This window comes from Camarhynchus parvulus, chromosome 3, assembly GCF_901933205.1.
Source record: "Camarhynchus parvulus chromosome 3, STF_HiC, whole genome shotgun sequence".
Taxonomy (NCBI): Eukaryota; Metazoa; Chordata; class Aves; order Passeriformes; family Thraupidae; genus Camarhynchus; species Camarhynchus parvulus.
The window spans coordinates 42,108,713-42,132,773 of NC_044573.1; the positions used below are offsets into that span (position 1 = coordinate 42,108,713).

The following is a 24,061-nucleotide window of genomic DNA, read 5'->3' on the forward strand; positions in this document are numbered from 1 at the left end:
GCAAGGGAATGTCAGAAACCTGAACCCTAGTCATGTGTATGTCCTGATGTTAAACAAAGTACAGTATCAAGCTGATAAAGCCTTGTTTGTTGTCTGTGTGAAAAATAAGGCTGCTTTGCCTTTTTTCAGTTAAAATGCAGAGCACGGTATACTTTGTATAAAAATCAGTGCACATTTTATATTAAGGAATTTTAATCTCCAAATACTGGTTTAGTTGTGCTCCACTTCAAGCATGATTATTAGTACTGAAATTGTGCAGAATTTGTACAATGGCCGTTCTTCTGTATGCAGCCTCAGTATGTAGTAGTGGAACATGTCCTCTCTCATGCAGGTAGCTAATGCTAATACCATTCCCTGTTTTAATAGTAGAATGTGCAGCACAGCCTGGACATTTTGATTCAATGTTGGGTGTTTCTGTAAAGACATCACTTTTTATTAAGCTTTTTTACCTTGCTGCAGGATGTTATGTCATGTCTGTTAACCAAGAACATTTGAAGCCCCATTTCAACTGCCTTATACTTTTACATGAATGAATTCTATATCATGGCTGTCTGCCTCAATTTAGGTTTGCACGAGTCAGAAACTCTGCAGTACTTTGAGGAGGAAAGTGAGTGATATTGAGACTCAACTACCAGCTCTACTTGAAGCCAAAATGCTGGCTGTTTCAGGTAAGTTTTAAGTGATGAGAAGGATTAACAGTGTTAAGGAGTGTATTAGAGTTATTGACCTCTTCATAACGCACTTGTTAGGGAAAGTTGTTCATGTGCTTGAGTAGATCCCTTGAAGTTGTGACCAGCCTGGCAGAACTAAACTATGGCTATGCCATGCCTTGTGTAAGGTAATTCAGGTCTCTCTCCACAGTTTGGAGCTACTGGCAAAGCTGATGCTGTGAGGTAGACCATTAACATGCAAAACATATGGTATTTTTCCGTAGGTGAAATTGATGTATAATCATCAGTAACTGTTCCAGGACTCCTCGAGTTACATTCTTGGAGCTCTCTAGCTAAATTGTAAATGTATACCTAAGGTATCATAATTACAAGTCTGGCTTTAAATGGCACTTTAAAACGGAATACAATAATTGGCAGCTTCTGCTGTTCAGATCATTAAACAACTAATGTTGGCAGCAAAAGAGCATTTTCATCCTTGGAGCACTCATGCATATTATTTACAACCAGTAAACCGCTGAAATGTGATTACAGAGTATGATACATAACAGCCTTACATGCCACTTGCTTGGGATGGCTGCACTCTTCACCAAGAAAAAAAAGGCAAATCACAATCCCTTCTCTTAAGTTGGAAGAGGTGGGTTTTCTAATTCAGCAAATGTTTCAGTAGGTGTCTCTCTGCTAAACACCTGCCTCAGAGAGGAAGCTGAGTAGAAGGGAATGTGGATTTGAGTGCAAGGAGTTTTCCAGTGTTACACCAAGTAAAGAAAGGCTAAAGGGTTTTTGATACATGTCAAGACAAGATTTAGGTCTCCATATGTTATTTATCTTTTCAATTATATATAAGAATCTATATTGCACACACAAATGATTTTAAAATGAAACCTTGGGCAATGTCACATGTTTTGTTTGCCAGAAGTGGATAATGTCAGCCTTGAGCAAAGTCTTAAAGGAAATTAAAGCCCAGATCCTGTATTGGTGCTGAGCATGCTCAGTTTCTTTTCTTCTCATAATATCTTTTTAAAATGGAAATCCTCTTTATTTTTCTCTCAGCCTGTAAGAGGTAAATCAGGCAATTGTCCTTCTCTACCCTTAGACTGTTTAAATGTAGGTGACTTTGTCACTTTCAGAAAAGGGGTTTTATGGCTTGGGAACAAAACAGCCCATAAACTGGACATGCAGTAGGAACTGCAGACTACATGTGGGAAGCAGTTGGCCAGAAAAGCTGTATCTCAGTCTGACACTTGGAGAGAGTGAATGACAGCTTGAGGATCATTTCCAAAACATTCATAACAGCATTTTATACTTGTTAGCTCTTAAAAGAGGTTGGTTGTTTCAGGAAAGAATTCCAAAGTCAGTTTAATGCTGCTCTTTCTATAAACTGTTTTTTAGAATTGTTTGACTGCCTTTCTATGCTTTTTAAGAAGTATCAGTGCAATTTCTTTGCACTGATAAAAGCACTGTTTCTTTTGCTTCAGGGAATTATAATGACTGTGAATGGTACAATCCTAATTTGTTACTAAGGCAAAATTCTGGATGTCATGGTTAAAAATCAAGGATGAAGGGTAATTTGGTGACAGTGGACACTGTAATTTCTTTACCTCATTGTAAGATACAGATACATTTAGTCAATGTGGTAGTACTTGTTTATGTAAAATGCAAAGTTGTATACAGAGGACACAGGGGAGATACAAGAATAATTTTTTTTTTCTCTGAAGACCTGAAAGTAAAAAAAAAAAAAAAATCTGAAAACACCAGAAATAGTCTTAGAGCATGAGGTGAATAAAATCAGAAAAGCCAAGATGCAGAGTGAGTTGGAGCTAGCTAGCAGAGAAGCTAATCATTTGTTAAATGCAGAAGAAGAAAGAGGAAAGAAGAGATGAAAATAGTGGGGTTATGTTGTTGTCTTTTGTTGTTTTTTGTTTTTTTTTAACTTTATAAGGCAAAACCAGTGGATAATGGAGAAGGATAAATTGCTTTAGTTTCTGGTATTCATGTGTTAGGAGTAAATGAATGACGCCTCTTAAGGAAGGCATAGTTAAGAAGCAGGTCTTAACCTTCTAAATACTGGCTAAGATTTAAGCAAGGTACTTTATGTGCATATTCCCTGGTCTCTCAGCCAACAAGGTTAATGAACAGCCTGGGTATACTCAATTGTTAGAAGTTGCGAGAATGTTGAGTTGGGTAATATGCAATGTTAAGGACACTCTTGGAACAGCATGAAGTTCAGAAAGAATTATAGTGTTCATATGTAAATATTCAGTAATAATATAGTTTCGTGGTCATATTTACGTATTTTTGTTTAGTTTGGGAATATCAGGCAGGGTTAAATGTCTGTTACTTCTTATGTAGCAGTTAGATAATTCATTCAGACAGTTTCTTCAATGGAATTCTAATGGATACGAGAACAACTGTTTTTCTCTATACAGTTGTCACATCATTTTTGATTAAAGTAGCATTTTTCTTGAGGAAGCAGTAAGACTGAAGTGACTGTGCAACAGTGTCAAAGCAAAAAGGTGACTTTACCCCAAAAGTTTGATTAGATGAGCTAAAAAATAGAGTTATTAAGTGAAAATTAGCTTTCAGAGCTTATATGTGGTGGCTTAATGATGTGATGACTTGGAAAGCATGATATATACCTCAGCCTTTAATGGCTATCTTGACAGCTTCAGACAACATTCATTTGCTACATGGACTGTACTTTCTAATACAAATACATTGATTTAAAATATTGATGTATTTGCACCAAAAATGTAAGAATATAGTTGATCTTATTTTTGGAGGAAAATACCATGATAAATGCAATGCAAGCAGCAATTCTATTAGTCTTATCAATGCAACACCATGGAATTTATGGCTATATGATAAATGATACTGTAAAGACATAAGAGACAATACTATGCATATAAATGCCTCTCCCTCCTATTATTTCATCCTGGGAAGAAGTATAAAATTAAATTTGCAAAAGAAAAAAGAAAGTTTGTGAATATTTGGACTATTGAAGGCCATAAAATAAATTAAATTAAAATCCAGTGAGCTTTCATATGGGAAAAAGAAAATAAGCCCATACTTACATGTTCAAGAAGTATTTCTATCAACAGTTACAATTTAGAATCTTTATATCAACAGCTCACTTACATCTGATTGGCCTGTTGGGACAAATAACTAATGGTTAATGCTCTGGAGATGCTAGTCTAGAATTTTCCTCCAGAGATAATTAGAAGGATCCTATATTGTTCCAGTTATTAAGTCAGTAGCTTAAGGTAATTGTAGGTAACGAGTACTCCTGATGTCATGAAATGTTACTGTTGATATGCACATTAGTAAATTCTCATTGATGAACTATTATAGTTTAACATCTAGTAGGTTCTTCTTTAATTATTAAAAAGCCACTTTAATGTCAGTGCTTAGAAACCTGCATGTGATTTTTCCAACAGCTGCTTTTTACAGTGGCTCTTAACATGCTCATAAAATTTTGTAGTCAGTTATAGGAAGAACGTGTCAGTAACTGATAGTCTCTTCTTTCTTTCAGTATTGTGTTACTATTTAGCATGAAACTTTTATAGGGAATAAATTTCAGATTAAATAATTTGAAGCTGGTAAGAAAATTCAAATAAGATGATGTTTTAATCAAGTGTGAACATAACTGTAGAAATACTGTTGAAACTTATTTTCATACTTTGATCTGTTTTATACAAGAGGAAATAATAAGAAATGGTGTGTTTCTGTTGTTTCCTTAGTGAGGAAATAATTTGGGAATAGGAGGGAAGATGCAAACTAAAATGAATTTTTAGTCCTGTTTCATCTCTTTCCTATATTTGAATAAAAGAGGTTTATGGAGGTACCTTTTACAATGTTTTCATAGACTCTTTTGGAACTATTTTTCCTCTTGAGAGTGCATATTAACATGGGACTAGATAGCCAGAAATTGAATTAATGGGAAGCTAAGGAGGCATGAATGAAATACTGTGTTTATTATGTAGTTATCCATGAGATGCATGTTGTTAACTTTCTGTTTTGAAAACACAGATTAGATCCAAACACAGAAGTTAGAGTGAGGTGACTTGAAGTTTGAAAATCTTTAAATTGTCTATACCAGTCAGAGACCATGTGTCATGGTCTTATAACTACCATTACCTCTATTTCATTAAGTACGGGCAAGTGGGAGCTGCTTGGAAATGATGTTGTGGGATGATTTCCAGCAGTACAATAATTATATATAATAATATAATTCCTTATGTCAATGTAAAAGCATAGTTTTATAAATAACATGACATAAATACAAGATAGCATATTTCACAAAGCTTAATTTTAGGACTGTTGCCTCTTTGGCTGCTGTTTGATGCTCATTTAGGACAAATGCTGCATGGATCCAACTGTAACAAAAAGAGCCCCCAGCTTTCCAGATTTGGTGCTAAGTATTCCTGTTGGGAATGAGTGTGTTACAGAGGGGACAGAGCCATCAGGCTGAAAGATGCCAGTGCAGGCAGAAGGACATTTTCAGCCATCCATCTGTGGTTTATGATAATGTGGATGCCTGGTTTTCATGCTCCTGCTATAGTCTGTCATTTCATTCAGAAATATGAATGGACACATAGCTCTTGGTATGATGTAGAGTTCTTCTCCAGATGTGCTGCATACAGCTCTTAATTTGTATTTCTCTGGAAGGTAGTGGTGTTCCTGGTTTCTTCAGCTTTTCTGTTTCTGAGAATTGAGGTAATGGTTGAGGTAGAGACAAAAATAGCAATGCTCCTTTGTGCCTTCTCATGAAGGCTCAGTTTTTTGATGAATTGGAGTCCAATAGAGGGCTGCATCTTGTCAGATGATACAGCTGGTTCCACACTTTCCTATTCCTGATTCCAGCAGCAGCCCGGGTTGATGGAGCAGAGGCATATTCAGATTAATTCTACTTCATGACTGCAGTGTCTGGTTCCAGCATTCAGTGCTGTGTATGGTCATGTCTTCCCACAACACTCACTTTATACTCCATGAAATAAAATTTGCCACCATGTATTGGTGCAAGCAGTGTACTTTTTGGCATGCCTGTTAACTCATTCGAAAAATAATGCTAGTGAGTCCCCCAAACCAACACTCACATGGTCCCTCAGACTTCAAACAGCTCTGTGTTATGGTTTGTCCCTAGCCAGAAGCAAATGTGGACATTCTCTCTGCTCACAGTGGGGGAGGAGAATTGGAAAAAAAAAAGTAAAACTTGAGGGTTGAGATAAGAACAGTTTAATAACTGAAGAAAAATAAAATATGATAATACTAATGATAAAAATAACAGCAATAATAATGGTAATGAAAAGGAGAGTGAGAGAGGCGTAAAGCCCAAGACAGGCAAGTGATGCACAATACCTATGAAGTGATACTTACCACCCACAGACCAGTGCCCAGCCCATTTCCAGGCAGCTATTGGTCCCTCCCAGCCAACTCCCCCAGTTTATTTGCTGAGTATGATGTTCTGTGGTATGGAATATCCCTTTGTCCAGTTGGGATCAGCTGTCCTGGCTGTGCTCCCTCCCAGCTCCTGGTGTACTTGCTTGTGGAGCGTGGGAAACTGAGATGTCCTTGATTTTAGGCTAACAACCACTCAGCAACAACTAAAACCATCAATGTGTTATCAGCATTATTCTCTGCCTAAATCCAAAACACAGCACTGTACCAGCCACTAAGAAGAAAATTAACTCTATCCCAGCTGAAGCCAGGACATTATGCTTTTTGTCTTTTTAATCTCATTTTCAAGTCAGACTGCTGGATGTTACTGGCTTTCAGTGAACTTCAAGGGTAATTCATTGTAGCTGAAGCTCCAGCATGATATGTGACCAGACAGCAGAAAATGTTCTGTTGGAGAAGTCAGTCATGAAACAACTTACTCTCTTTCACTCCTCTTACCTAAGCAGCTATCCCTGGAGCAGGAGAGATGCTCAAGTTATCTCTTTGGCAGCTTCTTTTCTGTGGTTTTGTGCTCAAAGGAGACATGTTGCATGGGAGAGCTGTGAAGAGAAGGTGCTGTCACCCTGCAGAAAGGTTGTGCTGTGGTCTGGAGTGCATGAGAGAAAACACTTGTGGAAGGGGACAGTGATGTCTCTCTCTCCATTTTTACTAGTGATTTGAAATGTTATTACTTTGGGTTTATTTATTTGGGCTCCCCACCACCCCTTTTTTTAAAATTATTCCTGAGTTGTTCCATGGTGACTGATTCAGTCCAGATACAAGAGGCACTCTGTGACTGAGAATTGCTCCTCCAAATGTCCGTCTGTGGGGTCTCTCACCTTCTTCTAGCTGACATATACCTTTCAGAATCATATCAATCATGTAGTTGTGTTATGCTTCATAAAAGCATTGACATGTGTTATTGCTTAAAAACAATAATTGCAATTCAAATGTGCTGTATTTCTGTAAAATGTTTGAGGAGATGGTAGACTGCCCCTCATTTGCAGTTTATTTTTTCAGAGGTGCAAACACACTGGCAGTCCTTCCAGAATCTTACATTTCTGTCATGTCTTTAGCTTTTTCCCTTTCCTTTGTGTGTAGGTGAATGATATTTATTTTCTTCAATTTCTTTTGTGGTGTTGAAATCACTTTGTATCCTCATTAATCACAGGGTGGAAGATTTTCAGCCTTGAATTCCAGTACCATTGATAAATAATATGGTGGTAAATGCCTTAAGCTAAAATGCAAATTTTCACTTATGAATTATTAAAGGTAGTACTGTAAGTATATGAAGAATTAATTTATAGATAATGATAAATAATGATCAGCCTATTCCTTGTTACATTTAGGCTAGTGTCAAATAGATATGCTTTATTATTAATGAAAAAAATTACTCCTTTGTTTGTACTACAATGAATATATTTTCACTGGGACTTAGACTTCTCTCTCTGCTTCAAGTATAAATAATGCTAGCTATGAATGTATATAACTTCTGCCATAAGTTTGAGGAAAATTGTGAGTAAAAAATTTGTAGACCCTTAACTTTGTCGTATATTTTGAAGGGGGAAATATTTAATAAAGTTTAATTAATAACATATTCCTTGTTTTTTGGTAAAATCACACAGATTTCAAGCTGTATTTTTAATGAATTTGTTGCTGGCAAATGGTATCAAAATGATGATACTTTACTTCAAGACTACTAAATGGGCAACAATCTGCCCAATACAGCAAAATCTGACAATGAGGTATTATAATGGGCCTGAGTTTGTGGCTAAATCTATTGAAAATATATTTGATGTGCAGAGTACTATTTAGCTGTAACCATACAAGTAAAATTGTAAGAATAGAGGAAATAAGGGAAATGTACTAATGTTTTCACTAAGTAAAAGCAATTCTGTAGCTACCTTCTGCCTGGAGATTTAAAAAAAAAATTTACTATTTTTCCTGTGTGGGTTGTTTTGCTTGATTTGGCTGGTAATTTTGGCATTCACATCAAGCTGCTGGTGCTTACCTGATGTCACTTTCTGTAGAGGATGAAGGATGCATAGAAGGAGAGAGCCCCAGAGGGCAAGATCAAGAAGGAAGATTTAACTTTTTTTGTTGCTGTCTTTCAAGGTAATGGTACTGTTCAGTGCCTCAAAGTGAAGTGTACATGCTCAGTTCCTTATGACAGTGCACTGCAAGCACATGACCTGTTCAGAGCACTGGCTACTGCAAGTTTCCTGCCCTAGTTTTCACCCAGTGTGTTTATATGGACATGGATGGAGGGCTAAAATTGCACATCTGTAGCAAGCATCACTGTGAGACAGAAGGAAAGATGGGAAAAGGGGCATCTTGCTCTTCAGTCACCTTCACAGAATTTCTGTCCCATGTCCTGGTTTAGACCAGAATCTCAGCTTGGGTCTTAGACTGTTGATTCCTTAGCTTTATTTTCTCTGTACATATTTTCTGAGTGAGCAGTCCTACTGGCTGCATGATTTTTGAGTTTCCTGGAAAGAGTTAGACTGACTTAAGTAATATCAGCCAACCAGAACTCTCTCACTGGTATGGCTGTGTAAAACATAGCTCCCAGTGGTTAACAAAGTAACAGTTACTGTGTTCACTTAGGCAAACTAATTATTAAATTATCAAAAAGAGGAATTTTAACATTTTGAGAGCATTAGCAGAATAAAATATCTTGACATATGTCTTCAGAATGTTTGTATGGCATCCAGTGTGACATCTCAACAAGAAGAAAAACAAACCACAACAAAACAACAACAAAAAAAACAGCCCAGGAGGGCATGTTTTTCAATGCTTGCAGCTATGGATTATATATTAATTTTTTAATCAACCTTTTTATGGCATGTAGAAGGCAGTTACTTTTGTTACTGGGACTGAGATTAGAGCTCACTGATAATGGTACTTGTAATGCCTGTGTTTTTCTAGGCTCTTCTGAATTTTCACTGCAGACTTAGACATTTTTGCTGTCTTGGGAAGCTGCAGCATGTAGGGTGTCTTTTGCTTTTGGGTTTGTATCTGGTGCCATTTCCTTATAGCCTCAATTTCGATATAAACTTCTCCTCTGGGAATTCAGATCCATTCAGTATGTATAAAACTTTCATATGCAATATCATACCTTTTTCCTTGCTGCCCTCCGAAATGTAACAGCAGGCTCCAGATTCTAATGAAGATTTTCTCACCTTCATGTTTTATTAAGGCTCCTGTGCTTTGATGCTTGGTTGAGTTCAGGTGGATAAAGGTGGACTCAAGTCTTGATGCCTTAGAATCATCTGAATATTTGCCAGTTTTCCAAGAGATTTTGTCTTGCTTATTTTCCTGCTTTGTTTTGCCCATTTGGAAACATGACAAATTAGGGTAATGAAATTTGTGCTGTTGTTTCCCAGTAAAGTTCTGGTAAGCCATGTGATCCTACAATTTGTAAAGCATGTTTATAGTTATTTAATTGTAAGACAGAAGTGGAAAATAGGGTTTTAGCTGGGACTTTAGAAATGAAGGACTTTCAGTGTGTTAAAAAGAAACAAGAAAATGTCACCTTTAAAGGAGGAACAGGTTGGATGAAACTATCATAGCCTTAGGACTAAAGAAACCACCAAAAAACGAAATACAAAGCAAGACTACCATGCTTAGCAATGTTCAGTCTTCAAAGCTGACTTATTTGATAAAGTATTTTCCAGAATTTTGGTGAGTGCAAGCCTCCCTTTGGCATACCTGCCCTCATAGAGCCACTTGAGTTTGCAACAGTGCCTTTGCTCCAGGAGAATGGCTGTGAATGTTTGGTGGAAGTGCTCCTGTTCTCTCTGGCGTTCTGGAGGAATGGAACCTCTCCTGGCAGCTGCTGGTGGTGGTTTGCCATCTTCTGACCATTGTAAACACTTGCATCCTGTTCTTGCTTCCTTGTCTTGAAGAAACTGAACAGCAGCCAAACTGTTCCCTTTTAAGGCTTTGTGACCAACACTTCGACTCCAGGTCAAAAAGATGTAATGCCATAATTCAGGTTATTCTGATGTGGATTTGATTGTTTGGATTGTATGTTAATATTTGAAAATAAACTTTTCAATTGATCTGTTGTGTCTAAGCAACAGTGTATCATATTGTATAAACAAAACCAAAAAGAAACCCTTACATCTGAATAATGGTGGTGGTATTATAAAGTGATTTCAGGAGTCTAAAGTCATTACACATACCTCAGAAGCTGATGAGACATTTGTGTGACTCGATTGGTTTTATGTTAATATTTGCTTCAAGGCTAAATCTTCTAAGTGCCTTTACTTACTAAATACCTTTACTTATTAGATCATATCACCAAATTATGCTTATTTAGGATGATATCACAGCTTAAGCCCTATGCGAAAGATTTTCTTTCTTTTATTGGGCAATTCTATATGAAAATTATTTTTATCAAGAATTCTTTAGACTGAAGTGTGGTGGTGGGGTTTCGTTTTTTGTGTGTATATTTTGGTTTGGTTTTTTTCCCCCCCAGCCGAGTATCTCAATCATTAAAATGATTCTGGTACAGTTATGTAAATGTAGCATTGTTACTATACTGCTGTTTAAAATAATTTAATGGCTGAGTATCTCACTGTCTTTTTCTATTTATTACAAAAGACTTCTTTGCAAAGTAAGGAAACATTCCTCTCCAGCTGCTTATAAAAGTGGTTTTCAGAACAGTTAAGTGGATAAATGTTACTAGACTACGCTCTAAACCACTTGGGAGTTGAACTTTTTACTCTGTATCCCTGTCCAAATGAAGCAGACATTTTTAAAAACTCCAGAATACTGTAAGCTGGTGCTGCCAAGGCATTCTACCTGTCTGTGACATTTCATTCTTCAGGGAGAGCCAGAAGTGGAGGGTTGTGACTTCTGAATGGGTTCTCTGAGAAGAACATCTCCCCATGGTCTTTGCTTGAGGTGCAGGCCGTTTAAGAAATGCAATGTGTCATAAACAACCTTTGGTGCTTGTTACTAAAACCAGCACAGAGCTGCTTTGTTCAGGAAGGAAATACTTCAGGGTCCAGCAGGTTGATGGCCTCTATTTCAAATGTACTGTGCATTGAGGAATCCTCCAAAAGAAGAAAATGGTCTGATAAATCACACTGCAACAGTCATTGAATTGCAGTGTGACATTATTTGAAGTGTGAGCCCTTAGGAACAGGTTTCCTGAAAAACAGTAAATAGTATCAATAATTAAAGAAAATACCATTTCTGTGTGTGTAAGGTTAAATCAGCTACAATTATTATTATTGTAATATTAATGATATGCATGCTTGCAAAGCAGTTTTTCTTTTCACTTGCTGTTGGGAAGTATAATTGCCTAATTTCCCAGGACTGCTATGTAAGCTACCGATGTTGCAAGCGTCTGTCTCATTCTCTTTTTCCTCTTTCTTCCACTGCCCCCACAAAACATGCAGGAAGTAATTTTAGCACTGCAAAGGATCTTGCAGAAGAAATAAGATCATTAACATCTGAGAAAGAGGGACTGGAAGGACTTCTCAATGAACTGTTGGTTCTGAGTGCCAGAAATACGCGAAAATTAGAGAGAATTAAAGATGATTACACCAGACTGAAACAAGAACTTGAACAAGGAGAGACTGCCTTTGGTGAGTAGTTTACAGATTGTTACAGCTTTTTGCTCAGACCTGAACTCCTGAGGATGTGCTGGGTTTGATGAATCATTCTGCATTTCACAAAACATACTGATTGTCCTGAGGAAAGCCTGGCAATGACCTAGAGAAGCAATATGTTCAATATCCTCTCATCCTCCCCCTGGAGTTGGGGGAGGTCATGAGGAACAAGGGCTACCCCAGCAATATACCGCTCTAAGAAATCTGTCTCAGCCCAGTTCTCAAAGCCTTTCTTTTCTAAGCCCATTTTTATCAGAGTGATGATGGTACTGTGCTTATGTTCCCATACAGAGGAACATGAAGTCTTTATGCAGAAGCAGTAGATGTGTCTGGCTGTGACAATAGGAACATGTTTAGCATATAAAACCAAATATTTAGTACATACATCTATAACACATTTGGTGGTGGGTCTGAACGTATGAGGTGCAAGAGATTCTTGGTTCTGAAAGCAAGTTTTCTCATAGTAAACTTGTGTTTGAGGGGGAGTTTAAACAACTTGCCAAGTGCTGCTCTCACACAGCTATGAGCAGTGTGCTTGGGTTGTAGTGTCATGGTGGAATTGGGGAGGTTGTCTGTGATTACTGGGAAAGCTACTGACAAATTATCAAACAGCAAAGTCATTCCTAGACTTGACCAACTCTCTTACTTGCTGTACTCATTCCTGAAGTTGAAGCAGATAAAATGGCCTTGCTGCTTGCTTAAATGAAAAGGCGCAGTAGCATTTGATTGACTACAAATGTACAGTTACTGTAATTATCTCTAAACTAAATACAATCCTGAGACCTACTTTAAAGCTTTAGGATTTTGAAATGTCTTTCCTTTTTCAGGATCTTATGAGCAGTAGGCTGGGTGGAGACAGGAAGGTGCCTCTGTTTTAGAAGCATATGAAGCTTCTTCATAGGCAAGTGGATATGCAGAGCTATCTTAGAAACAAAAAGATTTGTAAGCAGCTGGATAAATCTAAGACAATATTTTAAAAATGCAAAGAATAATATATATACACACACACTTCTAGATAAGAACTTGCTTTTCTAGAATCTAGATAAAATTTTAAAAAATGATTCCTCAAATTTAGTGCATTGTGATACAAACCCAGAAATGCACATCAGGCAATGCTTCTTCTTTCCTTGGATTTTCAAGAGAGTTGAAAGGATTCTGACCTCCTAATCAGCCCATTTTGTTTCTCTTTTATTTTAGGACAATTAAACTTCCTATAATATGCATGTACATTTTCATTTGTGTTTTAATTTAGCAGGGTGTTAAATCAAGCCTATGCAAGATGCTTGCTGAAGCAACAGAAATGGTATAAGTTCATAGACTCTTTTTTTCCCCTTTGCATTTATACAGCTGAAAGGAGATACCTTCTTTACCTGACCTCTGGTATCCCACAATTTGTGACAATAAATTTCAAAATACTGGGTGTTTACTCTGTAGATTTTTTTTTAATTTACTGTGATTCTGTAGGCATAAGGAGAAATTTATCCTTGTGTTAAAATAAAATTCCATCAAGCAGATGCTAGTCAGAGAAACATAAATTGAAACCTGACATCTTCCCTTTTCATCCTTCCTGCCTCCTTTACATGTGATCAACCCTATTTTCTCCTTTAAAAATGAAAATATTTGAGAACACTGGCATGGGTTTGATACCAACACATTTAACTGAATGCAAGCTTTCAGATACTCTCTGGAAAGCAGTATGCAGATGGTGTCTTGAGGAAAAACGGCCACCTTTATAGAACAGTGTTATTTTGCACACCACTTATATGTTTAGAGAATAAAAGCATAAAGAATTGGAATACAATTTTTTGCCATTTGTTTTTGCTGTTGTTTGAAAGAACTGGAGGTAATTGTGTTGGCTTTGTCTGCACTGTGAAAGGTGTGATTTGAATTGGAGTAGCTGACCTGACTTGCATCACAGCCCTAGGCCTAGTGTTTCATTTATGCCAATAAAATCTGTGTTGCTGCAGAGAAAGGCAGTTCTGCCTTTTGTTCTGTGTTCCTGCCCAACTCGTGCACTAGGTTAGGGTTAGGTCCTATACTTGTCTATTTCTGTGTCATCTGGCACTTGAATTGTTGTTTTGTGCCTGTGAGCTTCTTGAAAACTTTGATTTTTAATTTTTTTTTTAACTGAACATAATATTCTTTTGTATGGAAAATATTAGACAAAAAATTTAAATGCTAAAATATGTGTGTATGTTTGGCTTTATCTTGTGTATAAATTGGTCACCTATTTTTTATTTCATTAATAATTGTTGATTTCTCACAGTAATGCAGATATAAGGGAGCAGACGTCAAGGGAAGAGACTTAATCACACAATAATCAGAGCTGGAATTTTAAATAGGACACATCATTAGCATGTTAATGAATTTTCTCACTCTGTGCCAGCTGCCCAAGTATAAAAGATATTGCAGATGTAGTGCAAAAATCAGGCTTGGCTTACTGCACTGAGAGCTGTCAGTGCTCTCTATGAAGGAAATTTGACAAAAAAATCCTTTCGTATTTTTAGAGATGCTAAAAAATATGCTTTTCATGTTGGATAATAGAGGCATTGACAAGCAACACTGCATATTAGCATTTTAGGATGAATAGTACTAACTTGCCCTTTAGGCATTCACTTTCTTCTGAGGCTGTCAAAATGCTGCTATAAAATCGATCAACTTTTATTGCCATTTTACAGATAGGAAATCCAGAGACTTAGAGGTCATGTAATTTTACCTGGAATGGTGGTGAAGCAGTTTCCCAGCTGATGGTCTAGCATCAATCCTGATTGAATCAATCCTTGCAACAAACATGTGAAACCAAGTGGTGCTGTTGATTCTGTGTGAGCTTTATATTCTTCTGGACAGCGGCTGAAGATGTGGCGGTTCTGGGGAAATCACTGAAGGTCTTGTGCTTGATCATTGAGCAGACCTGTCTCATAAAGTCAGAAGGTTCTGTTATGGCAAAGAAGAGAATTGCTTTTACAGCCCAAAACAACCAAACTTGTGTTCCAGACAAGTGAAGCTTAATTGCTTGCCTGTCTGCCAAACTGTTGGATTGTGCTTATAAATCCTGGCTTGGGTTGATTGGGATTTGCAACCCAGGGCTGGAAATGAAACCTACCCTCTTGTTGCGGTTTCCTCATCACCAGTACTGATGGGCAAGTTTTCCTGTCTCGTCTGCTGAGTTCTTTTCCTGGCTGCTCTCAGCCTTTTTCTGCCCCTATTACACTTCTGGGAAAGCACCTCCTGCAAGTGATGTGTGTACACACACAGCTAGGGGACACCGTGCTTCCCGAGCTAATTGCTGGGTTGTGCTTGCCAAGTCATGTTAAGTAGAATTTCTATACTGCATTAATTTCTAGAGGAAATATAAAATAAAGGCTTTCATGCACATGAAAATAGCTTTTTTACCCTTTAAAAAACACCAAAATCCAAACTACTGTTTGAAGGCTGATATTTCAGTCTCTCTGCTCAACTCTTGCTTCCATCCTTGACTTTTATTGTCTTAGCAATTGCTTGTGTAAGTCCTAAAGCTCTTACCAGTCTGCTTGTACAGTAAAGCTTTCTGGAATTGAACAGATATGTTTATTAAACAAGAAACTAGATGTAACAGAGGGGTTTCTTGGGAAGCTGGAAATTTCTATTGCACTCAGTTTTACTTTCTTTTGTTTAATACACACACTCTGCATGCTTGCACAGAATATCTCACAGTGTTTTGTCCTTTTAACAGAAGAAAAACCTATTGGAGTTCTTTTTTTTTTAATCTGCTTTTAAAAAATAAAATAAACCCCAATGTTTTGGCTTTAGAATTCTAATTAGGAATAAATATGTTCAGAATGTACTTCAAAGAATAATAAAAATTCTGCTATTTTTATAGTCATTGTTCCAAGAGCTGAACATTTGACTGTTGTGAAGGATGCAATTAATTAATCTGAAACTTAATATTGTGTGCTCAGCAGAAACCACTAGTGGTGCTGCTTAATGTAATGTATTGTATACTGAAATATTTATGAAAAGAAGGTTCTGTGCTTCATATACAATTGTGTAGGATGTGATTTATCAAAGTGTTAATGACCATTTGCTACAAAGCAGTTTTATTCTATTTCAAAGACATTTTTATTCTGATAGATGCAACACAGAAAGTCTTACAATACAAACACATGCAGTGTACTTTGCACTGGGAAGCCTACTTTTTTTTGTTTGTTTAAATATTCGTTTTTAATGATAGCTTTAGTACAAAAGCTTCTCCTATTTTTCTTCCTAACTGGTCTTTGGAATACTATTTGAAGATGTCTAAAGATTATTTTACACCATTTTAAGTGTTGCAAAAATACCAGCTAGGTATGGTATAAACCCATGTGCCTTTGATGTAATCAGAATGATTCTGTGTTTTGTTTACTGATTTTTCAGGTGGTGGTTTCAATGTTCTTCCTCAGTGATAGTTTTTCTTCACCAAATAGACTTTCCATATTGTTTCTATAGTTCATCCTCTGTCTGAGCAATTATGTGATTCTAAACTGAAGAGCTGAACCTTTTGATTGCTTCTGTTTAAATAAATCATTAAAGGAGAGCCCACATAGTGTGTAACAGATGGGCTTCCATGAGGAAGAAGAAGCTGCTCTGAGTCTCTTTGTATCTCTACTTCTAATCTGGGCAAGGTCATTAAGTTCTGCTTGTCACACCTTTATGGAATGCTTGTTGTCATTAAAGTGAGTGGTGCAATTGAATTGCTTATTGCTTATGTCTGTGGCCATCTCTACTCAGACAGTGGTCCTGCAGGATTTAGCCAGTGGTTCCTCTGTTTAGATTTCACAGAAGGTGTAAAACCTTTGGTGGTGATGCAGGGATGGACTGGCAGTGCAGCTGGTAGCATCCTTTTCTCTGAGCTGACATTCAGTTGATGCTCCAGAGTAGCACTTGGCAACCTTCTGTTGGGCAGCATGGAATAGTCATGTCCCCATAGAAGACCAAAAGGATAAAACAACAGCAGCAACAAAACCCTCAAGAAACCCAGTCTTGCAGAGCTCCTTTTGTGTTGTCTTGGGGAAATACAGCATGAGCAGTTACCCTCTCTGCTCATTAGTATTCTCTCTGCTGTTTCATTTGAAAAATTGGTGTTCCTGCATTTGCAGGGACTTGCACTCTTATGCTTACTTGGTGCTTATTTGTGTTTCACTGATTGTGAGCATTGGTCTCATTTTCTTGGCTCATTTTAAAGCACCTGGGGTCTTACAATTAAAGTATACACATATACATATTTTGATCTTATAATTCTGTAATGGTAGTAACTGTGTATCAAGTTGCTACCCAGCTTTGAGGATCAAATTCAGACTTATGATTTTCATTCCATGTCATGCTTCCACAAAATCATCCTCATCATCTTTGTTAAGTAATATTTAACTATAAGTAGTGAAACGGTTTTTTGTGTTATGTTGTTTATTTTTTTTTATAAACACTATCAAGAGAATTTAGTAACATAAAAAGAGTAAATTCTGCTAGGCATCTCCTGTAACTAAAATCTCAAATGCATTTTAATTTTGGACATCAATTTTTGTCATGATTGAAAAGATTGGAAGCCAGTATGTTTAAGCATAATTAAGTTTGCCATATGTCTTAAGTCACTTGTAATTGTGTTTCTTATAGTGGTGATTTTAAAGGTCATCTAGTCTGGTGTTGTTCATTTAAGAATGTAAAATACTTTGATTTTCACTTAGAGCATAGAGGTTTAGTCTATATAAATGCAATGGAGGTATTAAATTTAATCTGGCCTTTCTGTGTAATTAGATGCAAATCTGTGTAATGCAGAAAATATGAAATATTCAGGCAACTTGAACTGAGAAAGCAGCTTGGTTCAAAGCCTGCCAATATCTGTAGAGATCTTTTGATCAGGGCATTTTTCTGTTGATGCTCAAAGGTGAGCTTCTCTTCTATCTCTTTCTTCCAAGATCTGATGGCAATAACCTTATTGAAATGTTTTAGGTACCTGTAATACTTTTAGGACAGCAGTATGAGGTGATTACACACAGAACAGTTACTCCCAAAATGACCCAGTGCTGATGCTGCAGTCATAGAGGTGGTTATCTACCAGGTGCAAGGAATAAAGCTTGGGCTGAAGTTTTATGCTGGATCTCTTCAGGGAATATGATGTTATCTTCAACTAGGATAAGCATAAAGACATCAAAGTTTTGTAAATTTAAGGCCACAGAAATACAGACTGGTTCTGTTGTAATCATGGAAGTTCAATCTAGTGGTGAATAGTGTCACTGAACAGCTTCCTACTGCGAAGGGAGAAGGGCAACCTCCTGCCTGTAATGCAGTGTGGACACTTTATTGTGCTGGTGTGCAGGCAAACAAGCAAGCGGAAAGTTCTGATAGTATTCCAGGCAACTTATTCCTTTACATCTGCAATACTGCTGCCGGCTATATACATGGTGCATTAGACTTTTGAAGTGGGCGTCATATCAAATTATTCTGGTTTGCTGTCTCTGCTCCAGGTTTCTGCACTGCTCTGCTTTTTAGTTCAGCTTCTTCAGCTGACAGCGATGCAACAGAATAAGTAGGAAGAAGCAACACAGATGAGTGAAATTTGGAATAAATGTGGAAATGCATACCACAAATTTTAATCATTCTTCATTCGATTCTGGTTCTGCAGCTGCATCTTCTGAGGTGCTGGGTTCAGATTGAAAGTTCACGGGGTTTTTTCATAATGGCTATAGCTGGTTTGAAAAAGAATGAGATGCTAAGATGCCAGAAAGCTGGGATTAAAAAAGAGAGAAAAAATAGTGTCTTCTGTTCATTGGCCAGATAGAGCAGGTTTCCAAATGTAATTCAAACTCCTTTAGCGTGACGCTAGCCCTGGTGACAACCAGCAAACATTCTTTAGTTTGCCACTTCTGGAGTATGAATATATCATGCTAAGAAATTTGTAACTCTCTTCCTAATAGTATATAGCTGCTGTTCCTATTTTGTCAGAAAGATGTTGTGTCTGATGAGCTGCTTAGAGGCAGGCAGAAAGGTTTGTGGGCCTTGTGATGGAGTGCTCAGAAGAGGACCAAGAAAAGTGGTAACATGGAGTGACACTTAGCAGATAGGATCAAATTATTTTTCAAAGAAAGGTAAATACTGCTTTCCTTGTCTCACAAGGAGGCACATGGGGAATTGATTTTGTGTTTCTGTTCATTTTGCCATTACATACAGGTACTGTCTGTATATATTTGGACTTTTGAATGGGATTACAGCATGTACTTGACAGCTTGATCCCAAACCATTATTGGGTTGGAAGTACGAAAACTTAAAAACCTCAAGTTTTATTGGAAAAGTCAATGAACATTTGATCTGCCATTCACAAGTTTAAGTTGTGTTTATTTTGGTTTTTGTTCTCTGTGTCATACAGCATGGTTTTGCTTTGCTTTTTTTTTTAATTAGGTGGGGGATTTTGTATGTTGTTGTTTTGGTTTGTTGTTTTTTTTTTTAATGTTGTTCAAGTTATATCAACATGTCAAGATATTTTCAGGTCCCAGAAATGTGCAAAGGGCTCATTAGGATACTTTGCCTCATTTAGTTTCTTCTGAGGATGAGTATAGAGATGGATAGAATATTTAAGAAATAGTGTTAATTTGTTTTCAAGTAGTACTCAGTGAAAGCAATCTCAGGCAGTTAGCCTTTCAAATATTCAGTCTTTCTGCAAATTGAAGATAAAATTAGTACAGCATTTTATATTCAGTTAATGGTTTTGATTTTATTTAATTTTCTAGCTGTAAGCAAGAAAATGTTGGTTTGGGTCATTGGGGATCACTGACATAAAATTAATGTGCTAGATGAAGAGTATACTGCAGCAGAAGCAGAGTGAAGATACTGTTTAACCTTTCAATTGCAGATTTTTTCAGATGTGTGCATTTTGGTTCAAAATTTTATCACTTTAGTACATTTCCACACAAAAGTTTTCATTCGAGAGTTTTTACAGTGTTCTCAAGTTACAGTGTACAAATCTAATTCTGTGCTTGCATAAATATGTGCAATTTATAAAGAATTACACCTCTTTGCGTTGTTGGTAAATCTACCTTATGGACTGAAGTCAGATACTTATTTTTCTCAGACATTGCCTTTCATCTTTACTTTGATTTTGACTGGCAATATTCAGATATAGCATCTAAAATTGTGTACATCTAAGCAAAATAAACCCCTGGGATACAATTCCATTTGGAATACAAGGTGTCCCTCATGGAATACAGGGTTTTTTCCTCCAGTTTTTGTTCCTTCAGATTGTCAGATGTCATTTCTGCCTCATTCTTTTTTGCTTTTTTGGTTTAAGGTTTTCTTTGAGGTATACAGTAGTAAAGATACAACCTAAATGAAAGTTTCTATAGAAGATTTTGTAAAATACGGACATTACCAGCCTTGACTGAGTATTCACTTAATTAACTGTTTTAAAGTGAATGAAATTACTGTCTGCTGTGTAGTTTGTTCCTTCAGTCACCACAGGGTGATAGCAATCCATTCATGCTTGCAGGCTTAATACCCACAGATATGCAGAAGTATAACTAAATCTGGAGTAATGGATAATATTTATCAAAAGGTGGGGGAGGTATAATACCTGATGATAAATCCAGAAAAAACCTACTGAAAATTCTAATCCTTTCTAGAAGAGCTGGGTTTTTTTCTCTAAAATTATTTTAATGCTACATGTATTATGGTAAAGAAGGCTTTACAATAGAAAATCTCTTCCAATTTACACCTTTTACCAATATAGACAAGTAGAAATACTGAGAATTTAAATGGAAGAAAAAGAGGTTTTTTCTGACTTTGATTCCTCAAAGAAAATGTATTTACATCTTCTCTAAGCTTTTAGTCTTTTTCTGTACTTCCATTAAATCCTAACTGATTACTCTGAGGCAATGGAAATCTTATTATTTAGAGCAGAGTTAAGTACCTTCCATCTCCAGTTCAGGAACTGAAAGTTTTCACCCAAGAATTTTCTTTCTCTGTCCTTGGAGACATAAACAGGAGTGAAAGGCAGAAAACCGAGGGATCGCTAATGCCTACAGTTAGGAGCTGGAGCTCCATGTCCTTCAGTTTGATTTCTGGTCTTACTTGAGCAGGAACAGAGGCAGTTTGCTGATGTTTCAGTTGATTTGGGCTGTGGTTTCCTTGTACAAGGTGGGATGTAACCCCTGCTTCTGTTACAGTCCTGTTGTGAGCTGTGAGCTCCACACATTCAGTGTTTGGGCTCAGGACACAATAGCAGCAGGTGACAGTATAAGGCCCAGGGATTTTGTCATCTATAATTGCAAAGAATCTGTGGCCCATGTGCAGCAGGTGCTTGTGATCAGTATTTCTGATCTGCCAGATTTCTACTGATAGGCTGAGATCATGTAAGAAATTCACAGAACTGGGTATTTCAAACACTGCTTTTTTTGTTGTTGCGTTTGAACCTGGTTACCTTCTTTATGCAAAAATATCATAGTAGAATATAATTAAAACTTTGATGCTAACTGAAAAGGAGATTCACTCATCAAATTTGTGGATGATATCTTTGGTTTGATGTGCATGTTGAAGGCTTGGGTAAAGATAAACAGGCATGTTTGCCAAGCTGCATAAGATTAAACAGTTCATTACCTGTTGGAATTATCAGCTGCAAGACACCTTGCATAATTTGGACTACAACCTTTATATGCTTTTGGCTGGATTATACCTCTTATCTAGTGAGGTGCATTGAAATATAATTAACAATGTGAACTGGAAATGACAGGCTGAAACTATGTGTATTTTTGTGCAGATAAACAATTCTGTATCTGGATCAAAAGTCATAGAAACATTTTATCTACTAATTTTTTACCACTTCCTGTGTTCTAAAATATTGTACAGAGAAAAATAATCTGTGCTCTGTGCCAGAGAAGAGCAAATAGGCACCAGCCACATCTCCTTGTAGAATTGACTTTAAGAACCTTTGGAAAATGTTGAATCCTGCAGAAAACAGTGGCTGTTTTAGATTTTTCATAATCTTCATTTTGAATGTTTTGTTGGAGAGAGAATTTTGAAAATACATGGGGGCAGGGATTCTGATCCATCGATACCAGTAAGAGTTTTGCCTCCAGTTTCAGCAGAGTTCAGGGTTTCACCTCTGGCATTCTCCACACTGAAGCTGCAGCATCTGTTTCTGAGCTGAGCTGTTTGGATGCAGATCATCTTGCTTTGATGAAAGTGCAGTCCACATAAGAAAGAGCGGGACTTGGTCAGAAATTCTTTTAACTAGGAAATCCTTCAGCTTTATGACAAAATGACAAATTTTGAGGTTAGTAGTCCTTGTCTACTAAAGAAGAATCCAGATGTTTTATTTTGCATGTTTAAGCTAAAAGCTAATTGCTGTTGATTTTAGTTCAGTGAACTTAACAGCCCTTTGCCTTTTACAGTTAAATTATTATTGTAGGATATTGTTTCTCTGTAGTTAGGAGAAAAATATTTTGCAATGTGGAATTTCCAACAGAATCACCTGTAGCATTTGTTCTTGTTACTGCAGTAAAAAATGACCCAAATGAAATGTGTTGTTCTTGTATTTTCAGGTTTCCATTGCGCATTCTTCTAGGTATATATATATGTTCTTGATCTAGTTCTTAATCTGTTTAAATGTTCCTTGGTCTAGTGATCAAAATAAAAATTTTCTTGTGCCAGCAGAAAAATGTTAGAAATGGGGAGTTTATTCACTTCTATTCAGTACCTCTGAAAAAAACCTGTGTGAGTATTGGTGTAACATTTCATTGTTTATTAGCTCATGAAGTGGTCAGCCACATCCTTAGGTGGAAGGATATAATTGCAGTAGGAGACATGCCCTCTAAATAAGCTGTAGACACTGGCTGAAGCATCAAAAATGATGTTGTTGTCCTTTTCAGTACCTTAGATTGCAATGCAAAAACATAGATATGGGTATTTATTAGATTAGCTCTTTTTTTCTCCATATCCTTTCTTATGTGGTAAGTAATGACAATCTGGGGAAAACCTGAAAATAACAAAATTCTAGACAGGGACACAACAATTATTCCAGCTTTGTACAATTCTCTCAGCTTTGCTGAACTGAGTTTTTGACAGCTTTTGGCAAGTACTTGGCTTAGTCTTTTGCTAGCCCAAAAAAGCATGGATGGTGTGTCAGTATTGTAGTCCAAGGATGCTTCAAGAGCAAATTGGCCAATACTCAAAAAGATTTTGCCTGCAACCTGTCTGTGGTATGGATTATATACCAGAGGAGAATGATAAATAAAGCCCATGTGTCCTAACTGTTTTTGCCAATGAGGCTGGGTAAAACCAGTTGTAGATATGAGCCATCTTTGTTCAGTTTAAAGAACAGAAGTCTGAGATCCTTTGGTTATAACCTGCAACTACCTGCTCAGAGACCAGAACTTGATAGTGGAAACATATTTATAGTGATAGACAAAAGCAGAAGTGATCATTTCTAATGGCTGATAATTGAAGCTGACAACCTTAGATTAAAAAAAAAAAAAAGCTTTTAAACTGACAGGATAATTGTCTTTAGTCAGAGTTCAGCAAAGATTTTATTGGAAATGACCAATAACTGGGGTTTGTGATATGTAGCTGCAGCTGGAATCAGTTCAGAGAGATCTTTTTGTGTTTTGCAGATGAGCAGGATCATCAAAAGCAATAACCCCTTTTAGACTTGTGTTCTGGATCTGTTGTTTTATAAATAGAATGATAACTAGAGAAGCTAGTCCTGTTTTGGTATTTTTTTAGATGAATAAAAAATGGCAAATTTTTTATTCACCTAAAAATTCAAAATTGCATTCACCAATTTTTTATTCACCAATGCAAAATGGCAACATTTTCTGTTAGTGTTAAAATGGGTTGTGCAGTAGTGCCTGCTTCTCTTCCTTCCCACTTTTTTTCTATAATTTTTAATTTACTAGCTCACAATACTTTTCAATCTCTGCATGGTTTATTTTTGTCTCCATCTTACGCTATGTGAAATTGTTTTCTTACAATTCAGTAATTCAGTGAAGTCCTGCTTGTCTGAGCTCCTAATCATATGGAGCACAATTTCACACCTTTTCCAGGACAGTGTACAGTTCACCAAGACCACACTCCCTACCTGATTTATTTATTCTTAAGATGCCATACAGAAGCCTTCTCTGACTCCATTCCTCCGAGGCCCAGGATGTAGGTGTTTCCTTATTCTTATGCTGCTTGCATTTTGCCTCTCCTGGTGACCCCTGCTGAGGTTACTTATGTGGCATAAGAATGGATTGATTGGGGAAATGGAGACCACAGGAAAACACAGAACTCTAAAAGCACGGGGTATTTTGCAAGCTGTCTGCCTGACCTTGAAAACCAGTATTCACTGGTCTA

The 24,061-nt window shown here is 36.9% G+C and overlaps 1 protein-coding gene across 1 annotated transcript in view; it reads left to right on the forward strand.

Moving 5' to 3' along the window:
* The window catches only part of DISC1 (DISC1 scaffold protein), a 189,329-nt gene that overhangs the window by 82,601 nt on the left and 82,667 nt on the right, over positions 1–24,061 (forward strand). Inside the window, exons 8-9 of the mRNA XM_030944434.1 lie at positions 566–668; positions 11,516–11,704. Of these exons, the coding sequence (XP_030800294.1) occupies positions 566–668; positions 11,516–11,704 (292 nt within the window). The remainder of the gene's footprint in view (positions 1–565; positions 669–11,515; positions 11,705–24,061) is intronic.